General features: G+C 30.7%; 1 protein-coding gene across 1 annotated transcript; it reads right to left on the bottom strand.

Moving 5' to 3' along the window:
• Positions 1 to 530: 530 nt before the first annotated feature.
• Positions 531 to 14673, bottom strand: LOC134711002 (uncharacterized). The gene is made up of 7 exons (XM_063571429.1): positions 14371 to 14673; positions 13858 to 13950; positions 11834 to 11992; positions 8968 to 9583; positions 8149 to 8297; positions 2689 to 2883; positions 531 to 1005 (listed from the first exon to the last, which is right to left on the bottom strand). The coding sequence occupies exons 1-7, from the start codon at positions 14593 to 14595 to the stop codon at positions 838 to 840; spliced, it is 1605 nt and encodes a 534-aa protein (XP_063427499.1). The 5' UTR covers positions 14596 to 14673; the 3' UTR covers positions 531 to 837.
• Positions 14674 to 15086: the final 413 nt, after the last annotated feature.

The following is a 15086-nucleotide window of genomic DNA, read 5'->3' on the forward strand; positions in this document are numbered from 1 at the left end:
TATAAAAGAACATATTACATATCAATAAGTAAAATCCCAAAAGTACTTTTTGTGTTTCTCCTTGTTCTTTCTTTGCTGATGCTTGTTACAAGTATCGTATAGTATGGTGGGTTTAGTAAATCTAAACTAATTTGTAGTAACTAATTTTTCAGATTTCAGAATTTCGACTTGACCATATGTTTTGTTTACTTTTTCTCATTTTTTAGTAAATTGTGAAATAAGGAAGTTAAAAAAAAAAAGAGATAAGGAAGTTTAGCAAAGGGTCGTGTAGTGCTCACTTCAACGTCACAAGACAAGAAATTAAATGCAATTAAACTGTTTTTATTGATATTATCTCACAAACCTTATGTCATTATTTTGCAATTGAGTCGACCCGACGAAAAAAATTAGGATCATCATAAAAAAGACTCCACTAGACATATTTTTATTGAAAATTTTATCAACAAACATGGAAAACTAACCAGACGACAAAAACTTGATGAAAACAACTATTTTCATTATAGCTCACATTAAAACTTTACAAGGGTAAATGATCTCTTTACCGTTAATTTGCAAGAAAAATACCAGCTTTATGAACATTAAGGTTATTAAAATAAAATCTGCCTTATCATAGACAAACAATATATTGAAGCATATTGTAACAATTCCAGAAAATAACAAATGAGAGGGGCTAAGATTCTTATTAGATTTTTTTTTGGATTCAATTGTAAGCTTTTATCTATCATAAATTATGACAAGAAAAAAAAATGCTCTCCAACTTCCGAATCATCTGTATATGAGTTGCCTGATAAATTGAAAGATATAGATCATAATACTGTTAATACATAATAGACATTTTCATAGTCTTGAATGAGCTAAATTATGACTTTGCTCTAAAATGAAAGGATGGACCTTTCTCTTCGCTTGAGGCCAACACAATATACATACTGCAAGAATAAAAACACCTGAAGCTATCACAGTTAAACTTATCATACCAACACATGAGGCATCCAACATTTGTTCGATCTGGAAATAAAAATAAAAGTTTGTAAATTCATTTTATTGGTGCGTGTACAGTTCTCGTAAACTGTACTAAATTTCCTACTAGTTCATATTCAAAAACTATAAATTTGTCATCTGCATTTAGTAAAATTAAAAATGAAAACGGAATGGTCAAGGACAGAAAAACAGCCCAGGGCAACCAATGGGTCATAAATGCAGCAAAAACGTGTATGTAACTTTTACAATCTGTTATTTATTGAACTATCAGATTAACCGCAACTAGATGATAATTTCCTAAATGAATTGTCATGTTTACTAAACATGTGACCTTTATTGCAGTAAATTAATATAATCTAGGTATTGCCTTTAATATTAGCTTTGTGATATTCGTAAATAAACCTGTTTTTCTCGTAAGCAGACATCGAATGACGTTACATGACAGCTTTTCAAATGACATCGGAGTCAAAATGGGGATTCCAAAAAATGGCGAGTTCTCAATATTTTGACATTTTCAACATGTGTTCTGTCTGTATAGTTGTTGGTGGCAAAACTAAGCAGCCATACTTTTCACATTACTAATGATATCAATGTTATTATTTACAGTGACTGCATACTAGTTAACCAATGATAGGTCTTACTTATTTTCTTTCAGTTCTATAAGACGGTCATTGTGCATTCTTTGGTATTTCTTCTGATAAAGCCAAGGGTTCTGTTTCCTATGGCAGATCCATCTTTCTATATTCAGTGTTCGACAGTGAAGCTGATATTACTCGATTTATTTCTTTTGACCGGGCGGAGTTTGTCCGGTTCGCTCATAATAAACCAGTCTATCTATAAATAGGTGTTTTAGGATAAACTTATCAATGAAGTGACCAGTCATTATTTTGTAAATACCTTTGAGATTACTGATAGGTGATTATGAATCAGTGATAATTATAACGGCAGTCATCCTAATCACACACATTTTCAAATAGACTGCCCTAATGCAAATTAAACGTAAGCTCCGCCCGATCAGTTGAAATAACATTGGTAATACACATAGTGATTATGTATAACGGTCATGATTTTGATATATTCAATCTTCTTTCCAATTCTTCAAGAAAACGAATATCTAGTAACTGGCTGTCTGATGTGCCATAATGGCTAGGAGAAGGCGATGTATGCGTCTTGGAGTTTGTAGTAGCCTCTTGCATATAATTAATGAAGATTTTGAACATGAGTAAGATCAAACATCACTCCCTGATCTGATGTTGATATTGTTCTTGCTTTGACTATATGTTAAGTCTTTTTTAACAAGACCGGATCATTAGGTGTTTGAATAATAGAAACATGTGATAAGAATTTAGAAAACCGCACCTTTCAAACAATACTGTACACTAAATGACTCTTAATACATAGCTGATTGTATTCGATGTCGTTTTTCCATCGCACGCAGGTTTATATAACACAGACAGTGGAATATTTTCATGGTTATTAGAATCTTCGTATACAATAAAGAAATGCATGAGTTTAAACTTCAGAATATTATTGTCTATAATACTTGTTTTATTGAATTGAACAAAATGATATAATTTTATTTTACTTTCTTATCACAACCTTTCGAGTGTCTATCTCAGGCTAATGATTTGGAATCTGCACAGCAAAATCAATGTTTTCTATTTTTATGGAGTTAAGATAAGAACTCTTAGAATAAAATAATTAACTTACCCGTGTTTTAAATCTTTCAACATCAGAACTTGAAATTTCTATTCTTGATTCTCTTAAAAACGTTGAAAATGAATAAGTTGAAATATTCAGTCGATATACATTATCAGTAACAGTTCCATACTTGAAAAAAGATATTTTCTTTTGCCTGCACAGAGTCTTTCTCCAAATTTTCCCCGAAAGAGGTTCTATGTCAATCTGAAATACAATACAGATTTGAAACTTCATAATTAAACAGAGATAAGATTGAGAATGTAAAAGGGGATTGTGTCAAAGAGATATTACAATACACACACAATGTGTGTAAATGAAAACATGATTGTAAGAATGGTGGATAAGTTGATAATAGCTAATACAACGCGGAGTCAGAACCAATGCTTGAAATGCTATTTATCACAGTTAGGCTTTTATTTTAATTCAGGTATTTAAAAAAAGAAAGAAGATACAAAGGGAGCAACTAAATGAACTTCCAAACATCTTGAATAGAGGGATTACTCTAGTGCCCAGGTAGGGTATTGAGTTACATCTTAACATGTGGTACGCGTCAAAGAGACTCATTCATGTAAACTTACAGACGATCTAGAATCATTAATTGATAGTAATTGTTTCGTAAAAAATGAATTGCAATTAATAGTGCATATATCACAAATATAACCAGTTTTATTTGCTAATTGAATTAAGCGGAATAAAATAATTTAAGACAGCAGAGAAGATAATTCTGTTTAATTGGTTATTACTAACCGACTTAAATAAATGAGTGAGCTATTATTACTGTAAATGTATAATGTCTCTAGTCTGGTCAAAGGGTCAGAGTGTCCTACTTAATTAAACGATAAATTGTTGAAATTAGATAACTTGTTTTCACGTGCAGAGAAATTTCTTTTATGACCAATGCATGACCGGATATCATCTTTCTTATTGGTCAATGACATTGCGGGTCAGCAGGAGTTCACGTGTAAGTGCATTGTATTCACTTTCTTTTATCATCAGCATTTGATGTGTTAACTTGTGATTTTTATCAAACAATTTGTTCAAAATTGTGAATGTATTTTTTTTGTTCAAGTCATATATAATTGTATTCACGTCGCCAGAGTCCTCGGGTGGGGGTCCACTCTTTTAGCCTTAGATTGGATTTCACACCCACTCTTTCAGCCAAAGAGTGGATTTGTGGCAGGTTTTTCTCCCCACCTTTGCTATTCTTTGTCATTTATTCAATTGACATGATATTAGTTGATGTAATTTCGTAGTAATTATGTATTATTATTTCATATTAAATATGAACTTTTATGTCAAATGTTTTTTTGCAAAATGTATTTTTTGCATTTTATGATTTTGAATAAATGACCTTTTTTCGTCAGTTTAGTTTTTATATCATATAGCAAATCAAGCTCAGACTCTGGCTTGTGTATACGTAGTATGTTTATGGTATCTAGCTGTCTGTCTTAAAACCAGTTTTATTTGCTAATTGAAAATTAAGCGGAATAAAATAATTTAAGACAGCAGAGAAGATAATTCTGTTTAATTGGTTATTACTAACCGACTTAAATAAAAGAGTGAGCTATTATTACTGTAAATGTATAATGTCTCTAGTCTGGTCAAAGGGTCAATGTGTCCTACTTAATTAAACGATAAATTGTTGAAATTAGATAACTTGTTTTCACGTGCAGAGAAATTTCTTTTATGACCAATGCATGACCGGATATTATCTTTCTTATTGGTCAATGGCATTGCGGGTCAGCACGAGTTCACGTGTAAGTGCATTGTGGTCACTTTCTTTTATCATCAGCATTTGATGTGTTAACTTGTGATTTTTATCAAACAATTTGTTCAAAATTCCCCCCACATACCGCCCTTTATATTATCTTTTGAAGTAGATTTGTAAATATGTTTATTTATGGGGCAGGTTTTTCACCCCACCTTTGCTATTCTTTGTCATTTATTCAATTGACATGATATTAGTTGATGTAATTTCGTAGTAATTATGTATTATTATTTCATATTAAATATGAACTTTTATGTCAAATGTTTTATTTGCAAAATGTATTTTTTGCATTTTACGATTTTGAATAAATGACCTTTTTTCGTCAGTTTAGTTTTTATATCATATAGCAAATCAAGCTCAGACTCTGGCTTGTGTATACGTAGTATGTTTATGGTATCTAGCTGTCTGTCTTAAATAAAATATACTTACAAATGATTCAATAAAATTACAACATGGAACATCAGAGTTTAATGGACATCTTACATCTGCAAAATATTATTAAAACTGGAGTCGCGCAATTATTACAGTATAAGTATTTAATGCTACCTTACACCAACACGAATGTGCTCCATTCTGAATTTTGTTTCTTGTTGAAATACAGTATGTAACCATTTTTTAATCGAAACGTTAAAATATTCAACACTGCGAGGGAAACGTTTCTGCATGTTCTTCATATTGAAGATGCAGTAAAACGTAAAACTGGTAAAATATTTGGTTCGTTTCATCTAAAAACAACCCGTTAGAACTTTCATGATTATGAGGCTAAACTACTTATCAAACAACCCATATCTCCAGTTATCAAAGATACAAGGTTTATAATAAGTACGCCATAGTTGTATCAAAAGACTCGTCAATGGCGCTCATAACAGTTTGAGGCGAAACAATTACAAAAAGGAAAAGCTTAAATAAAAGACATATGGAAATGTCCACTTTGATAAATTCACCAAAAAATACAGGCCTATTTTTTGTGCTTTATATAAGTAGAGTTCGAATCAAGTTCGAACCAAAACAGATGAAAATATATCAAATACGAAGTTGAACAGCATTAAAACTGAAATCGAAAAAAAACAACTGTGCCAATTCAGGCTAAGACAATCTGTTTAAAAGAGAGGCGAAAAAAACACCTAAAGGGACATCCAAACTCATAAGTCGAAAACATATGAACAGCACCATGGCAAACAAAGAAAAAGACCAAAATACAAAGAACAGTATTGAAAACACAACAAAGAAAATTAAAAACTAAGCAACACTAAAAAACAGGGATGATATCAGGTGTAGGCACCAGTAGTGTAACTGTTGCTCGTGTATGTACAAAACCGATGATAACTCTAATTCGATACAACATTTCCGGTGTAACTGAGAAAGAGATGTAGTTAACATCGATTGAAACATATCTGTCAGCATCTCAGAAACAGATATTTTTTCACATACAACTAACTCATAATGGCGTCCGTAAAATTTTTGAAAGGATGATTTTTACTTCACCTCTTGGAACTCTTGGTTAAATAACTTCCTTTTAAGCAGCATTCCTCTATCAAATAAATCATGGTTAGAAACGCAAGCCTTGTGATATCATGAATATGAATTTGGAGATATATATTCCATATGCAGGCGCTGCTGGGATGTTTTTACATAGAAATGGTAAGTTTACAATTGTGAAGCTAAATTCACTCTGTTGTTGTAACGTTTTGATCTCGACCGGCTCTCATGGTCAATTTCTTAATGTAGGCCAAGCTGTTAGACAGACTTACTTGCAATTGATGTAAGTATTTTCAATCTATGAATGAAAATGTCCCATAGTAAATGTTGCTCCTATTTTGTATCCTTTATTACAAGTTTAATAAGATAGATTTGTTCAAATTTTGATAAGGATAATGGCAGCTTGATTTTTCATTCTCCATAAAGCCTCATATGAACAAAAGAAAAGTCAAGCACTAGATAATGTCAGTTTCAGAGAATTTTTTGTTTGAAAAGGAGTGAAATTACAAAGTACTTTTTATTCCTCCCAAAGACAATAACGTTGACTATTCTTTTATATTAGATTGTATTACTTCTTAGTTGTTCTTTTTCTTTTTTAGCTATGGCGCAGTCATATTACTTTTGACATGTGAGTTTGAAATTCCCTTTTTAAGTATAGTTTGTATCACTTTAACAGATCTTAAGAAGCTGATTCCTACCACCTTAAGGATAAGATGTTTCAGGATAACTTTAAAGCCCGGCTTTGTTAACTGATATAATTGATGTCGTTGATTTAAAGCATTTAGAGAAAGGAAGTTCAGTATAAACTATTATCTTATCTCCTATACATTTCTAGGAATATGATTGGTTAAAAGCGACCTCGTGCAGACCGTGTATATTCAATATTAGGTTAGTAGGGAGGCGGGGCTTATTTCAATACACGGATAGTTGTGGATTTACGACTTTGGCACTGTTTGATTATTCAAAACTATTAAAGTTATGTTTAATATTGTTGATATCAAAGTTGTTGATAATAAATATTTATCGTTTTCGTAAGTTGTTTAGTGCATACCAACTGAAAAAGGTTCTTAAAATTGAACACTTGAACACTTTAATACAGAAATAAGAAGATGTGTTATGATGGCAAATAAGACAAATTTAGTCTAAATTTAAGAAATAAAGAAAGTCGATAAGTCGGCTTTGCTATCACCCCATATGGAATTTACTGACCCTGTATATATCATATAAGGTCACTAACACACTATGTAACTAATAATATTCATTCCATCTTATAATTAACAATTTCTTTAATTTCTTTGTCCCATTTGCAACATTGTCTGTGAATACAATTTGAAACAAATATCTTTATCTTACATGTACAATTGAAGCGGATTTAATTCCATATACGTATTAGGCACTTAGGTAACGAAAAGCGTATGTTTATTCATATATCGATCCACTTTCACAATTAACGCTAGTTTTTAGCATATTTGTCTATTACGAAGTACAATTATATTAAGACTTTTGGGGGTAACGGGATCTTTTAAGAATTTTTATTTTTTTGTAGCTTGATGCTTACTTCACCAACAACGACAATCTTTTTGATCAATATTTTCCTGCAAAAGAGAACGGTATTGACTTTTTAGACTGTTATTTGATTGAAATCGTTATTACACTCTGGTTTATATAGATATAGGAAGATGTGGTATGAGACAACTCTCCATCCAAATAAAAAATAAATAAAAGTAAACCATTATAGGTAATTTGTTTATCTAATTTTCGTTCATCGTAAGTGTCATCCTGTCTTTGCAATTCGATAATCAAGTCTTCAGAAATGGAAATTGGTAACATGAAACAAGTGTCCGTAATTAGTAAAAATAATTAAACAAATTGTGGACCAATGATCTAACAAGACAGCATCGGCAGAAATTAACTTATACTATGACGTCTGTCTGTCTATAAATGTAAGGAGTGGCTGAATTGAAAAAAAACACTATCAGTTTTCCCCTACCATATTTCGTATTGGTGAATTAGGAAACTATTTAGACACTAAGGTTTAAGCGCCTAAAGCGTGCTTACATTTCAAAAGATTGAGTTACCTCAACTATAAACTTTCATGAAGTATGTATTTCTATTAGTATTTAACATTTTAATATTTGCAAGTGTATATTTTCCTTACCTGAAATATATTTGAATAGATTAATTCCTGAATATTCTATTATCCTATTTTGTTTAAAATATACTGCGCACGCAAACTCTTCACTAAAATGAAGGAATGAATTAACAGCAGGCGTTTGACTTGTACATGTTTTCAAATCTTCCAACGGTTGAATAAAATACGTGTTATATATGCTGTGTTGACTCGCTGTGGAAATATCAGAATTCTGATAATCTGGAATATAAAATCAAATTTGTTACATTGTTTTACATAATTCTTACATTATATTGTGTTACTGTTGCAGACAAAGCATATGAATTTTTGACGGGCGGATATTAGCCTGAACTAATTGTAAACCAATTATGGTTTAAATGAAGCCACTTCCATCCCCTCTGAAGTTGCCCTTTGTATCAGCCTTGATATTATCCAAACTTTAAATTAAGAAGAAAATAATTGATAACCGATAAAATCATTCCTTTTTAGAAGCTATCTAAAAAAGAAAACAATAGAATTATTGAATAAAAAACAAATTTTGACATGATGGAAAGAAGTAATGTTTAGTTATTTTTGTTTATTTAACTGTAATGTTGTATCCCATACTTACTGTATAGCATCATATTATTGCCCGAGTGTCTATCTAGAATGCATGTCGACAACCGGACAGACAAACCAAAACTCTGGCTAACTTCTCGAGTCATATTTTTGGTCAGTTCACCATACACATAACCGGATGAAGAATCGTATCCGATGACCAACTCTTTTATACTTGAAATTTTAAACAGATTGTTGCGGTGCTCCATGGCACTCCAGTTGATAACTTTAGCATATAAAAAATAAAAAACGAAATCTTTCAAAGTCAGGAGAAAGTTTGATATATAAATATTATCCAGCATAAGCGATCTACAATCTGTATCATTCGTAAAACAAAACATCTCGCTTAACCATTCTGGTACACTTAGAAAACAGTTTATATTAGATTCATTAATGCTTTGTATGAAGAGTAGTAGGCCACAAATGTTTCTAAAATTATAATATTTTAAATTATCATCTTCAAAAGATGGATATAAAAGCCCCGGTGTAGAACTGTTTAAAATTATAAGATGCTGTGAACAAGTATTTGTGTGGACAAAAGTTCTGCACGTTTCAGTAGATTCTTGTGTTAAAGGCAAACCCATCACTTGCGCTGATGAGAGAGCGTTATACAAGCGTGTCATTTCAGTCTCAGAAAAATCAGTATAGTTTCTAATCTTATTTATCACAATTTTCTGTTCAGTATCATTTTTACCAATCCAGCGACCAAAGGAAATGTTTTGAACTAGATGATCCATATTATTCTCTGTATTTGCACTGTTGTTTAACAATCCTAGCAAAGAAAACACATTCTCAGAAATATTTGTTTGACGTACACTTAGTTCTTCTATTTTTGAATTGATCCAATCCGGAATGTTTCCTAAGAGATAATCCTCAGAGCTTTTAAACGTTCCAATTTCTTCTATTTTATCTGTATCGAGCATTGTTATCTAAAAATACATAATGTGTGTAAAAATATTTAAGAGTAATATAATTTTAAATACTGCAATCGTTCGATCGAATACATTATATTTTGACTGTGATCGATTGTTCTTCTTCATTAGATCATTTAAACGAGTTATTATTTTACTGAAATGTTTTTCACAGTCACATGTATATGGCTGTCAAATATCTAGTTTTGTTATTACCAAAGAGCTGTAACAAATGTTAGAATTGTTACAAAAATTGCATTCAAATCATCAGTTCCAATAGGGAAATATATAACTATGTTTCAGGTTGGACAGGATATAAAAATAAGAAGATATGATATGATTGCCGATGAGCAAGCTCTCCACCAGAGACCAAAGTGACATAAAACAAACACCTATATTGTTTCATCAATTAGTATACTATCATAGATTTAAGCTAATGCAATAGCTTCACCTTTAAAACGTTGCTTACAAACTTTAGAAGACAAGATAAGACAAGACAATATTTTATTTGAGTCTCACCTCTTATAAAACATTTACATAATATCACAATTTCCAATATAAAACAAGAGCCACTCTAAAAAAGAGTTATGAGAGACTATAAAAAAGGTATATACATTTACATATATATATAAATATACACATAAAATATAAAACATAAAACAAATTAAGAGTATAAAAATTTTTCGAATATAATAAACATTTTCTTTTCAGTAAAATATCAAAGCAGATTTTGGCAGTATAAACGTGAACATTTTCATCACTAAAAAAAATACAAATTTATCGTCATCTGACATACTATTAAAATCATGACAAAAAGAATTAGCATGAGTAAACAACACAGCACGAAAATCTGCATATAGTGGACATTTCAAAATTGCATGTTTCTCATCTACAATGGTATCATTACAACTAAAACATATTCTTTCATTAATAGGTATGTTCTGATACCGGCCCGTTTTATATTTTTATATATAAAGTATTTCCAGTTAATTTGATCCTTGGGCCCTTAATTGAATTAGTTAAAGCTGTGCGAGGAATAAAGACGGATATATATGGATATTTTTGTGATATAAAAGATGGATAAAAGATACCAGAGGTACAGACAACGCCATGGCTAAAAATAAAACAGAGCAATGCACAAACAATATTACATACAACATAGAAAACTATAGACTGAGCAACACGTTTATGTTTTTCGAATTTCAATTCAGAAGTAATCTTCTCGTATCAACAATCTATTTTTATAATTTTAGACTCGCTTAACATTTATATTGATACATGTCTAATGTTGAAGACTGTTTGTTGAAACCTTTGCACTTTTGGTTAGCAGTAAATATGTTGTTGAATTATTATCTCATTGACGACTACCCCATACCCCTTTATGCAATATATATATATAGATAATGGTTATAAGTAATTGTTAATATTAATTATCAGAAATCACTTACACCAAGTAACTGTTTACTGGTACGATGGTAACAAGTGAATCTAGTCTACGCGGGACTAAGCTACAATTGATATTTAATTATCACATGGGACTATAAACGTACAACTGGCTTTTATGTATCATAAATTATTCACTAACAAAGTGGGCTACATACACAGATCTTAAACTGGTTTCAACCGATGATAAATGTACAGATACTCTTGTTGTTACCAATCTTATGTACGGAGGTGCACTTTTTGTTACTAACATTACTAACATTATATACGTAATTACATTTTCTTGAGAAATTGATTTTCAGACACATAATGAACGCAAATAAACGCCAATCAGCTTATTAGGCACTGCGTCTTAAATAGCAGATAAGTTCACTAAGAGTTTATCTGTAAGATTGTATTATATTTTTATCCGTTTTATTATACAATGTGCCACATGTGTCTATGTGTTTCGCATTTAGTTCATAAACTCCAACGAAAAAAAATAAAGTAACAGAATACAATCACTCCTTCTCAATTATTTTATATATATGAAAAAAACCTTCCATCTACATTAATAAAAGAGATGAATTTTGCAAAACAATATATTTATAATTCCCTGAATAATTAACATTAGTTTCTCTTTATAATCAGAACCGTTCAATTTTAATAATAAGTGTGATGATTTAAATCTCTTTTAAGCTTTATAACAATATTTTTCAAGATTTTTCTATATTGTATCATGTAATGGGTAATGTTAATTCATCCACGAATTGGTTGTTCTTATTCAAACTGCTAACTTTATTTTACAGATATATTGTATACGACTACTTAAGAATTTTAACTCACCTCATCGCTACTCTTACAGTTTATACCACATTCCTCCTGTGTTTTATCTTCATCAAAGTTGAAGGAAATTAAGTATTTGAAGGAAACATACCCGTCCCTGAAAACAACATTCACTTTTCTTGCCGTCTTTTTATAGATGTAAGGACCACACTTTTCCAGCTAAAAATATTAAAAGTGTATAAAAAGTATTACTGTCATCCATTCGAATTTCCATTCGTTTGTTTATTTAGACTATTAAACGAACAAATTATATTAAGGACAACCATCAAATGTTAAAACATGAATGCTTCAAGTATGAAAAAAATATTCCGTTATACTGATTGGCTGGGTATAAATTGAATGTTGAGGGCAATAGTTGTGTCTGATGGCAACAGTTAATTTTACATTTGTTTAATATATATTGTAACTACTATTTCTTATTACTGGAAACAATGAAACTTCCATTAATATTTTAAATGTGATTTTTAATAAAAATCCAAACGAAATTGGTAAAATAATTACCAGTGACATGTACTACTAGTATCTTTTTCATGTAAGAAAAACAAACATTTGTTATTTGGCAGCACCTAAATAAACTCATCATATATACCAGGATTGAAATTCCATATTTACGCCAGACGCGCGTTTCGTCTACAAAAGACTCACCAGTGACGCTCGAATAAAAAAATGTTAAAAAGGCCAAATGAAGTACGAAGTTGAAGAGCATATAACTTAATGCGATAGGTGTCAATATCAAAGATAGAATAAATTAATAAAATCTACATTAAATGTGCAACTAAATACATCTTGACAATGACACAGAGACTCTTCTAACTGACAAAGAAATCATATTAAACCTAATAACCGCCATGAAGCATACCACTCGTCATATTTTAACTATTGATCTACTTTCTTCTTCTAATTTACCTTTTATCTTTACAGATATTGTTCTTCTTTAATTGAAAGGGCTTTTAATGTAAGATTTATCTATCTACGCCAATTACTGTTCAAAAGAACTTAAAAAAAACATGTCATAAAACATGACATAAAAACAAGATCTACAATGAAATTAATAGCCAAGCTAGATGAGGCTACATGTCCTTGATCATAATCCGTAAGAACAGGGTTAATTGTTTTATTTGACCTAAGAGGATGTTAGTATGTTGCGGATTTCTGATATTCTGCACATAGAAAAGAGGTGGAGAAGAAGAAAATTAGTTATTTACATTGACAACGTGACTTCGACAAACAAAATATGAAAAGAACTAAAAAGGCTTTAAGTTCAAATAAGGACGTGTGAAAGTTTGTAGATTTGAGTAGATTCTTGTCATGATATAGAAATATCCATGAATGGCAGCAACTCCCGACTTCACGACATTTAAAGTCCATAACAATGTTGTAAAAACAACAATTTCGCTCACCGTATCGTAAATGATTCTGATATACATTTTGTATTATCAAATGAAGAAAGAAACAGTTAACTAGTATAATTTTACTCCATCTTCCGTAACTATGAAATATGTAGGGAAAAAGAAATGGTAGTTCACAATGCAAAAAAACTAAACAATATTTGTTGTGAAGACAACTCAATCGATTTTTAATGTAATTTTTTTAAAGAGAGGCGCAGGATATGAAAAATAACTCATAAGTCGAAAATAAACTGACAATGCAAGGACAAAAACGACATAAGAACATATAATTGGAAAATAAAACATAAGTTACACAAACCCGACAAAAAATTCGGGTGATATCAGATGCTCTGGAAGGGAACGATGATTCTACTCCACATGTGGCATCTGTTATGTGAAGGACTGTACGGGAATTTATCTCCAAATGTACTGAACTATTTCCGTCTACGTCTTGAAAAGGTAAGTTGGTCAACTTATGATGGAATGGTAAATATAGAATAGTAGCAATAATTATTAGAAATATGAGCCTTTGAGAAATTTATATTATTCAAGGATAAATCATAATATTACATCTAAACACATAAACAAGCATCGCATTATGTCCGTTATCAAACATGTATGTATATATCTACTTACACTAGGAATAGCACCACTCAATAATATATTTTGTCGATTTGTAATATTCCAAAAATATAGTTTTTCATACCGAATCCATTGTTCATCAAATTCCTGCAAGAAATGAACATTTGTTATTAAAGAAGATCCTATTTATATCTGAAGATACAAGGGAAAGGTTTAAACCACAATTTTCTACAAAAGAAATACCTGTACCAAGTAAGGAATATAACAGCTTTTTTCTATTCGTTTGAAGTTTTTGAGCTTTCAATATTGCCATTTTGACTTTCCATATTGAATTCGGTATTTTAAAAAAAAATTAAATCATACTCACATTAGCATCTACGCAGTTGACGTTTCAATATAGTAATTCTTTATTTGTGTTTTTCTTTAATTTCTTTCTATTTATTCTGTGAGTGAATATTGAAAGACAATAGTTTCAATTAGAAATGATTTTTAAGTTTCAATTAGAAATGAAAATGGAAAACGGAAATGTGCTATTAATGACATGTTTTTAATATTAAGTTTCCTTACCCATTGATTATAATGTGAATATTCTTCACTAACAACACACTGGTCTTCTTTTATTCTGTCCTCTACGAATCCCGGAAATTTAAGTCCCACGATCAGTCCAATCGAAAGCACTATAAAGGCCACAAATATTATACCAATTCCTAATATTCTAGACGACATAGGCATTGTCTTAGCATTTTGTTCCAACGACTCTTTTGCCTCTATCCAAAAACTACGATTCGGCATTTTAAAGGTTCAATTCGAATTTCAAAAAATAAATGTCAAGAAAACAAAATATGGTAAGGAACAATTTGTTCTGTATAACTCAAACATCTGCTTAACGTATATATATTTATATATTATGTACGTGTCATATATACACGGTTATTGTCATATTATATGCCTTCGGTTGTAATTTGATGATTAGCAGACGTAAATCCGATTGCTTCAGAACAAACTGTTAATGATTTGTGTAGTCGATTTCACAATAATAAATTCCAAAGGACAGACTCTAATCGACATCTTTATGCTCGTTTTCCATCTTCAATGCGTGTTTTAATCTAGAACCGTTTCTTTGAAGAGTCATTAAGATTATTGCTTCTCTTCGAGTAATTTTAATTATTTCACAGAACTCCAATACGAAAAATTCAATCATAATATTATGACAATGTACTTGAAATCTATAGGTCGATTCTATTGGCTCGTAATTTTGTTTGCTTTCTAAATACAATTTACTT

This window comes from Mytilus trossulus, chromosome 3 (genome assembly GCF_036588685.1).
Source record: "Mytilus trossulus isolate FHL-02 chromosome 3, PNRI_Mtr1.1.1.hap1, whole genome shotgun sequence".
Taxonomy (NCBI): Eukaryota; Metazoa; Mollusca; class Bivalvia; order Mytilida; family Mytilidae; genus Mytilus; species Mytilus trossulus.

Excerpts from the sequence above, each read along its gene's own strand:
- LOC134711002 (XM_063571429.1), bottom strand. The coding sequence starts at position 14,595 with ATGCCGAATCGTAGTTTTTGGATAGAGGCAAAAGAGTCGTTGGAACAA. Across the intron at positions 13,951-14,370 it reads ATTCACATTATAATCAATGG|GAATTTGATGAACAATGGAT; the intron begins GTAAGGAAACTT and ends CATTTCTTGCAG. Across the intron at positions 9,584-11,833 it reads ACTGTAAGAGTAGCGATGAG|ATAACAATGCTCGATACAGA; the intron begins GTGAGTTAAAAT and ends ATGTATTTTTAG.